We start from the raw sequence: 9,492 nt of genomic DNA on the forward strand, positions 1-9,492 counted from the left end.
TGTGTGTGTGTGTGTGTGTGTGTGTGTGTGTGTGTGTGTGTGTATTAAGTGTCTGAAGTCAGGTTTGAACTCAGGTCCTCCTGGCTTCATGGCCAGTGCTCTATAAACTGCACCAGCCAGCTGCCCCTGGAACTCAAAGTTTTAAAAACAAATATGTATTAAAAAAAATGAATGTTAAAATTTTTTTTACATGATATTGGGAAATAATGAAATTAAAAAATTTTTTTGCTTTTTGGAGGGCAATTTGGGGTTAAGTGACTTGCCCAAGGTCACACAGCTAGTTTTTTGTGTTAAGTGTCTGAGGCCGGATTTGAACTCAGGTCCTCCTGACTCCAGGGCCGGTGCTCTATTCACTGCGCCACCTAGCTGCCCCAAAAATATTTTTTAAAGTTAAAAAAAATCCAAAGTAAAGTCTCTAGTAGAATAAAAGTTCATTACTGCCTTACATTTGTGAATGTTATCTATGCCTTTCATATATATGTACATGCACATATACATACATGCATACACAGTGTGTGTGTGTATTCTCAAAGCCTAGCACAGAACTTGGTGCTAATAGATTCCTAATAAATGTTAATTAATTGGTTTGGATAAATTAAGGAAAAGATATTTATTAAAAACTATGTGTCAAACATTGTGCTGAGTGTTGGAGATATATAAATAAAAAACAGACAATCCCTCAAGGAGCCTATGGAAACAATATATATTGGGGGATGCAAACACAGCAAGGTGGTGCAGAGGATAGAGTATTGGACATGGAAAAAAGAAGACCTGAGTTCAAATCTAGCCTTAGAGACTTACTAAGACAGGTGACCCTATGCAAGTCACTTAACCTCTCAGTTTCTGTTTCCTCATCTGTAAACTAGGGATAATAATAACTACATCTCAGAGTTGTTTTGAGGCATTAAATGAAATAATGTTTATAAAACACTTAACACAGTTCCTGTCACATAGTAGGCATTTAATAAATGTTTATTCTTGTTTCTTCCCTTCCCCTTGCTGACAACGAAGTAGGATTTATCTAGAGATCACAGGCATGATGCTATGGGGCATACCTTTGAAATGCCAAATGTTCTTCCTAGAGACTTTTGTAGTGTTGAAATGATTACAGTTCTCAGAGGCTGAAGGGGAACAGAGGGAAAAGGGAGAGGAAATGCTACGGTCAGCAGCACATATGGTCCCTGGGAATTTAAGGCTGAATGGTTTAGCTGGGTTAGTTCCTTTCAGGGATGACCTCAGGGGGTCTGATTTATAGTGAGGTAGCAGAAAAAAGGCAGAAAATAGCCAGGGTAAAGATGAAGATGTGTGTTTGCTATTTCTTTTAACCCTAGGAAGTGAAAGTAGCATTGTTTGAAAATTTCAAGGATATAGGAAAGGTTTTTTTTTAATTTGTTTGTTTTGTTTTAATAGGTTTTGTTGAATAGGTTTTGGTTATAAAAGGCTTGCACAATTTAATGAATTAATAGTTGGACCAAAAAGGAGCAGTATTATCTCAGTGCTTCTGCCCTGATGTTGGTGATCTCTCAGCATTTCATTCCTAAACAGTATTTGTATCATAGTTGACCAAGAAAAGAAGAAATCACCTAATTGCAAGATTTCTTTAATCATATGTTTCATTTGATTAAATCAAGTGAACAAATATAAAATTTCTTACTGTCTCAGGGAAAGGGAAGGTGAGAGAGGGAGAGAGAAATTTTGGAATGCAGATTTTTTTTAAAGAAAAAGTGAATGTTAAAAATTGTCTTTACATGTAACTGGGGAAAAATAAAATATTATTAAAAGTCAAAAAATAAACCAAAAACAATCTTTAAAAAAGAATTTTTCTAATCTTTTTTTTTTATCTTTGAAATTTTGTTCAGCTTACAGAAGAGATTGGAAAACTGGAAGATAAGGTGGAATGTGCTAATAATGCCCTGAAAGCTGACTGGGACAGATGGAAACAAAACATGCAAAATGATCTCAAGTTGGCATTTACAGATATGGCTGAGAAGAATATCAGCTACTATGAACAGGTAATTCTCATGAACACTTACCTCATTTTTCTCACACAAGCACATCAAAATTATTCTGTGTTACCCCTTTCCGTCTCTAAAATTTATGTCACATAAAGTAGCTTATGAAGCTCAGAAATAGCAATAAATTGGTTAATGCTTTTAATTCAGCTTGAGTCTATGGACATAATTAGAGAAGAGTAGCATGTGTAAGCTCAAAGGAACCTTTGGGGTCATCTGATCCTACCCCTTTGTTTTACTATAAGGAAATTGAGCCCCAGAGAACTGAAGTGACAGAAGTAAATGATAGAGCCAGAATTCAAACGACATTCTTCCCTATCATACAGACCTGTAAATCTAGATGATGCCGTGGATAGAGAGATGGGCCTGGAGTCAAAAAGACCCGAGTTCAAATCCAACCTCAGACACTTATTAACCAGACAAGTCATTTAACCTCTGCTTCAATTGCCTTACCTGTAAAATGGGGTTTGCCTCATTTTCCTCAGATGTAAAATGGGGGATAGCACCTTCCTCTCGTTGCTGTGAAGATCAAATGAGATAATAATTGTAAAGCACTTAACACAATGCCTGACTCATAATAAGAGCTATATAAATGTTGGCCATTGTCATTGTCATCATCATCATCAATCATCATCTTCTTCTTCATCTTCATCATCATTGTTGTTATTGTTGCCAGTTTGGCAGAATCACAGAATTTTAGATTTGGAGAGAACTCATTTTGGATAACCATCTTTATTATAAGTGGAGAAAATTGAGGTACACAGAGGCAAGGTAACTTAGACAAATTCTCAGAGCTAATTAATAGAAGAGGTAGAATTAAAATCCAGGTGTCATTCTCAGTCATGGGAAATGGTGAAGAAAACACTTCTCTTTCCTCACAGAAGGGTGTGGGGGACTCCACAGAGGCAGACTGACTTGTCAGTTAGGGTGACTTTATTTATTGATGCTTTAAGACAGAATTTGTTGGGAGAGTGCAGACTTATAGGGAAGTAATAGTAGTATAAAAACAAAAGATGTAAATAAAACAAAATAAAACCAAGCTTTTGCAGCTCTCAGTTCATTGAACTGTGAGCTCCTTGAGAACTTTCTTTATATCTTATATCCTTATTACTTAGCACAGTACCTGGCAATTAATAAATGTTTATTGACTGACTTTATTCTAATCAATACCATGGTATAGGGTTTTACACAGATAGGTAGATAGATAACTGTGTTTCATTTATTTCATTTGTTAGTATATGTGTGTGTGTATTATGTATGTATGTTTGCATTTAAAAACATAATTCTTTGAACGGATTCATAGGCTTTGCCAGATTGCCAAAGGGTCTCATTACACATATAAAAGTTTAAGAACTCCTGTCCTTTTCTCTGATTTGCAGATCAGAAACTAGGTGAAGGCACAGCACACAAAGGAAATTTTTTTAGTAGCTGAAACTTAAGAATTAGACAGATTTCAGGACTTGAGGTGAGAGGATTTGGAAAAGGGATATAAAATAATACATTTGGCCATATTTTTTGGTATTCTTTTGTTTTAGGGGAGGTGAGGAAAGTTCTTTAAATATCACTCTCGTTTTTCCCCTTGGATCTTAAAAAATATTCTCTAATGCCTTCAACCTCTCTACCTGTTTGTGCCTCTTTTTCTTTTTCCTCCTTCCTTATATTTTGGAAATCTGAGGTCAGGTGGGAGGGAATGAAGAACTGTCAGGTGGATTAAGGAGAAAACCATTCCAATTCCACTCTTTCACTGTCTTACTTTTCCTTAAGTTGATAGACAATTAAAGGGAGCTATGACATCAGTTGAAGAATATTAACACTATTCTTGATTCAGGGTAGAGCCAACCATTCATTTTGTTTTAAATATAATAATTTTCCAGTTCTGAATACAAATTGGATTTCTCCAAAAAAGTAATTTAGGAAAATAGATTCCATAATATGAATTTAATGAAAACAGGGAATGATTCATTGACAAAATTATGCAGTTGTTTTACATTCTACTATGTCCACATTTCTAAGATGTTTGGAAATAAAATACTTCCTCTTTGGGAGCAGTAACTAGTATATATGCTTTCTTAATATTCATTTAATTAGTTTTCTTTTAATCCATAAGCATAAATACCTAAAAAGTCTCTAGCAATGAAATAATTTGAAGCATTTTTGTTGAAGAAACAATGTGTATCATCACACTTCTTTATGTTAATAGTTGACCATAATTACTTGAATATGCAAAGGATTAGCCTGGGATTTTCCAGGTGACTGGGACATGCTGGAAGCAGGTAGAAAATTCATGACTTAGTAGATAAGCTTTAGGGAGCTGCCTCTGACACATAAAGATTAAAATGAAGTGACTTGATTTGGGTTACACATCAAGACGAAGATTAAGTGATTTGTCCAGGGTCACAATAGTTACAAAAGTTCAGAGATATAGGGCATTTGAACCCAGGTTTCTGGATTGCAAGGTGAGTATTCTTTTCACTGTGATTTACTGCCTCTTTTAGAACTTAGCAGACATAATGAAAAACATCTGTACTGAAAATGAATGAGTTCTACCTTCCAGTCCTGGATTTACCACTTAGTTTGGTATCTTTGGGCAAGATGCTGAACCAACTTCCCTAAGCTTTCATTTTCTCATCTGTTAAGTAAAGATAGTGCAACTCACCTATTCCATTTCGCAGGGTTGTTAGGGAAATGGAATAAGATAATTTGTGTGAAAATGCTTCATTAAAAAAAATTATTCAGAGTTAAGGTTGGGCTATTATTGTTTATGCAATGTTACATAACATACATATTAAAAAACTGCTATATCTGCTTTCTCTTAGTAGAAACATAGAATGTTATAGCTTACGTTATATGCATATGTACTTTTGTCATCTGCATATTTATTTTTCCCCATTTGGAATATTTCTTCGTTTCCTTAGCGCTTAATCTAATAATGCTATGTAATGATGCTCTTTTGTTCTGTCTAGCAGCTTCTGTATACTTAATTTCAATCTAACCGCCCTCCCCCCCCATCCTCCATAACCTTTTAAACCTTCATAAATATATGGTGTATCTTGAGTTTTGCATTTGTAAATTAGGGTGAATCTTTTTCTTTTTTTTTTTTATTTCAACTTCAGAAGCCATCAAAACTCTTATTTTGAGGTTATTTATTGGATATTGCCTTCACAGATAATTCTAAATTTGTTTGTTATATCACTCTAGGAAAGCATAATCAGGAAGACAGTTCCCTTAAATAATCAGGTCTTTTTTTTTTTTCAAGTCTGCAAGGCAAGAGCATGGACAATCTGCTATTCTCTATTAAGTTCAAAATATCCCAGGCATGGAAGCTGAATATTTCCCAGTCTTCCCATTCCCTTTGTAATTCAATCAAATTCATATTAAGGAACCTGATTTTTACATGTAAATAAGGTGAAAAAGAGTCCCTTATTGTTAAAACAAGAGATGAAATGGGAGCCAACCATTTGTCCTTGGGTTTCCTCACACTAAACAGAATATTCATGGATTAATTAGAACGTCAGATTTTAATATCTAAGTGGCAGAGGAAAATCAGATTATAGATGTGAGTCATGAGCTGCATAAGATTCTAATTACAGGCAGAACTGGGACTCTAGGAGGATATTGTGCCAAGCTATACACATTGATTCATTCAGTCTGTTTGGCACCCAAGTAATTATGGATCATAAATTAGTGTGGGTAAGAATTTGCCCTTCCCACTTTATTCTATTTAGACTCGACTATATTATTTAAAATCACTGAGGCTATGTGATTTCCCCAAAGAGTATTACATTTATTTATTTATTTATTTTTAAAAGCAATCGGGGTTAAGTAACTTGCTCAAGGTTACACGGCCAGTTATTTCTGGGTGTGGTGCTGAGTATCTGAGCCCGGATTTGATCCCCCAGGTCATCCCGACACTGGAGCCAGTACTCGCTGAGCCACCTGGCCGCCCCTGAGCATTATATTTATTAATTATAGTAACAACTAAGGTTCATTTGGCACTTTAAACTTACCTTCCAAGTTCATACAGTGACCAGAACTGAGATTCATAACCCAGGCCCTTTGATTTTGTGCATTGAATGTTTGTTCTATTATACTATCTACCTCAAATATTTCCTGTCCCATATTGTCAAAGGCATCCTGGACTAATGTCTGGAAAAAAAAAGTGACTTCCACTAAGATGGAAGCATGAAAGATGTTAGAGATGTGTGTGTCCTAAGAAATACCCCCGCAAATGTGTGAAAGGCCACCAACTGAAACAAAGATCAGTAAGATCAAAGAGAAACACCAGTGAATTTCTCCTTGCTAAGACTACAAGATGTAGCTAGAAACTTTCAGTCTTTCTGAGCAGGGATGATCCAGTTAGCCAGAAGTCAGACTGATCTCTGGTAATTAGGATCTCAAGCCTATGAATCAGGGCCTGAAGACAGCAGAATCTCCTGTAAACAGGGCTGGAAGCTGGAGGGACATTGGTTGAGTGCACAGCGTAGGTCATAGCTAATCTCACAGCACACTTGCTTCAGGGCCCACAGAAGGACCTGAAGCCAGAACTCTTATTGGAATCATAGCAGGAGACAAAGGGCCAGCAGAAGAGTTCTGCAGCCTATACTTGGAAATCCTCTTGGAAACCTGAGACCAGAAGGATTTCCCTTTATGTGTCTGAGACCTGTTAGGACTGCAGCAATTCTCCCTAGTGGGGAATTGATAAAGGAGGAAGTAGAATTGGGATCAAGGGGAGCAACCCTATCGGGAAACTAGGTGATGGTATCAGAAACCAGGGATTGTAGCATGGGTTGGGGTAAGACACTTAAACTCTGTTTCCTTAAATCACTGGAGAAGGAAATGGCAAACCACACCAGTATCTTTGCCAAGAAAACCCCATAAAGGATCATGAAGAATCAGACAAGACTGAATGAATGAATAACATGTGCCAGGTACTATGGTAAATGCTAAGAATAAAAATATAATATATATGTATGTGTATATGCATATATTAAAAAAAATACATCTGCTTTCAAGGAACTCACATTCTAATGGAAGGAAAAAAAAAAGGAAAAAGAGGGTACTGAAGGGACCACCAGGAATGATCATGATGGGGTCTATGAACTCTCTTTAAGAGAAAGTTTTATGAAGAGTCCTTCACTTGGCCCTCCAATCAGAGGTCCTGAGGGCAGTGGTAAGGTATGAGTATCAAGACTGATGCAATCTTCCAGGATAATGTGTTTCCTGATGATGAAGTTCTCAGGGCCATGATGATTATGGAGTCTAGTTTAAAGGAATGTAGATAGGTGAGATTATAAATAAATAGGTTGAAAGAAGTGTAAAGTCTCATAAAATTTTGTGAGAAATGTGAAAAAATCAAAATAAAATTAACAGATAGAACCTCAATTTGGTGTACCAAGAACTATTAGGGCAAAGCAAAATGACTCAAAAATTTAAACATATGAGGTATCTACTATCAAAGCAACTAAGTTTAAAAACAGATCAGGGACACAGAGTTTAATGTATATTAGACCAAACACAAAGTCAAATACCATATCCAGGAAATCATCAAAGAAAAGTTCTTACATATTTTAGAAATAGAGGGCAATTATAAAAAATATAAAGAATCTATTGATCAACTTTTGAAAGCAAATCTTAAATTTGAAATATCCAGGAATGTCATGGTCAAAATCTCAAACTTCCCAGTCAAAGAAAAAGTATAAGCCAGAAAAAAAATTCAGGTACTTAGAAATGACAAAATCACTTGAGACTATACTTTAAAGGAGATGAAATGTTGGAATACAGTATCCCAAAGGCACAAGTAAAAAGTCTTATAGGTAAAGATAATTTATCCAGCAAAAATGAATATAATCTTACGGGGTTTGAGGGGATATCTTTAATAGCATAGAGGATTTTTAAGCTTTCCTGATTAAAAAACAAGATCAGGGTAAGATCTTTCAAATTCAGCATAGGAGACAAGACACACCTAAAGGGTAAATGTATTCAAGTGATTAGAAGAGGGCTAAATGGAGTGTATAAATTCTATTATCATGAAAAAAGTTATGTCCCTTCACAGGCCTCCCATCTTCAAGGGTTATATACAGAATAAAAGAAAATTAAGACTGGAGAGGGTGGTAGTGATTTTGTTCTCTTTTTTGGGGGTGGGGAAGAAAAAGGAATATGTATGGAAAGAAATGAGAAAGACTAGAAAGGACCTTAAGAATTTTCATAATCAAAGTATGGCAGAAGAAGAATATTATAACATGGAAAAGTTGAGGTAGGTTGAAAGTGAGCATCTTACGAACTTTCCTCTTCGTTGAATAAGGCAAAAGAGAGGGTTGAGCACACTTACACACAAACACCCCCATACATGAACACACACAGAGTATACCTTAGAAATTAATTATAATTCAATAGAGACAGGGAAAGAAGGAAGAGTGTTTAGGAGGAAGGGTAGAGTTAGGGAGGATAGTCACAATTCAAACTTCAGCCAAGGGTGGGATGAATCAAAAAGTTAGATCAAATGTAGACATTGGATGATAAAGGAAATAGTAAAAGAGAGAGGAAGGAAGTATAAGAATCAACGATTGGGGCCTGGGTTAGATAAAGAGAGGAGGGACAGAGGGATAGATTAAACCACTTTAATTATAGCTAATTAATGTTGGTCCTATTTTCTGTCCTTTTTTCTTTGTAAAGTTGTAGTGGGAAGGAAAATAATAGGACAAAGGGAAAAGTGCAAATTATAATCATATCTATGAATGTGATTGAGCAAAGTCTCCCATAAAATGGAGGAGTAACAGAGTGGATTGGAAAGTAGAGTCCAAAAATATGTTGTTTAAAAAAATACACCTTAAACTTAAAAGATTCTCTCAAAGTTAAAATGTAGTGCTATAGAAATCACCAGAAGTCCATTATATCTATTTTTCCTAAATTTCTTTTAAAGTTCTTAACTTCCTGTTTATCTTTAGATTTGTCTTAGTAAGAAGCAGTCTTCAACTACCATAGTTTTGGTGCCTATTTCTCCCTCTAATTCAAGTGACTTTTACTTTAAGTAATTAGGAGTAATGCCATCTGGTACAGGGATATTATTTAATTATTTATGGTACCTGTAAGCAAAATCTAGTTATTTTGCTCTTCTCTTTTAACCATTTCTGTTTCTACTTTTGACTTTTCTGCAGTCATGATTGTACCTTTGATCTTTTGAATATCACATAAGGTAGGAGATGACCAGCCCAAGTGGCTTTGTGTAGCCTTATTACTAAATACTTGGCCACTAGATGGTTAGTTGTTACTACAGATTTTTGAGGCTTTCAGTGAAGAGTAATGACCCTGGTAAAATCAGAGATATTTTGAAGCATTAAATGTTTTGTATTTTGTGTATCCATGAACTCATTTATGTGCATACTCTTTCCCCTACATGCATATGTTTGTGTGTGTGTGTGTGTGTGTGTGTGTGTGAGAGAGAGAGAGAGAGAGAGAGAGAGAGAGAGAGAGAGAGAGAGAG

At 35.6% G+C, this 9,492-nt stretch overlaps 1 protein-coding gene across 2 annotated transcripts in view; it reads left to right on the forward strand.

Annotated features, from left to right (window-relative positions):
* Nucleotides 1-9,492, forward strand: part of SNX7 (sorting nexin 7) — a 129,338-nt gene that overhangs the window by 103,601 nt on the left and 16,245 nt on the right. For both annotated transcript variants that reach the window (XM_069063398.1, XM_069063399.1), the window contains one exon: nucleotides 1,860-2,012. In XM_069063398.1, coding sequence (XP_068919499.1) covers nucleotides 1,860-2,012 — 153 coding nt within the window. The remainder of the gene's footprint in view (nucleotides 1-1,859; nucleotides 2,013-9,492) is intronic.

The sequence above is a fragment of the Petaurus breviceps genome, unplaced genomic scaffold (genome assembly GCF_028583685.1).
Source record: "Petaurus breviceps papuanus isolate PSGF00001 unplaced genomic scaffold, PetGlider_PUasm1.0 90564, whole genome shotgun sequence".
In the NCBI taxonomy this organism is placed as follows: Eukaryota; Metazoa; Chordata; class Mammalia; order Diprotodontia; family Petauridae; genus Petaurus; species Petaurus breviceps.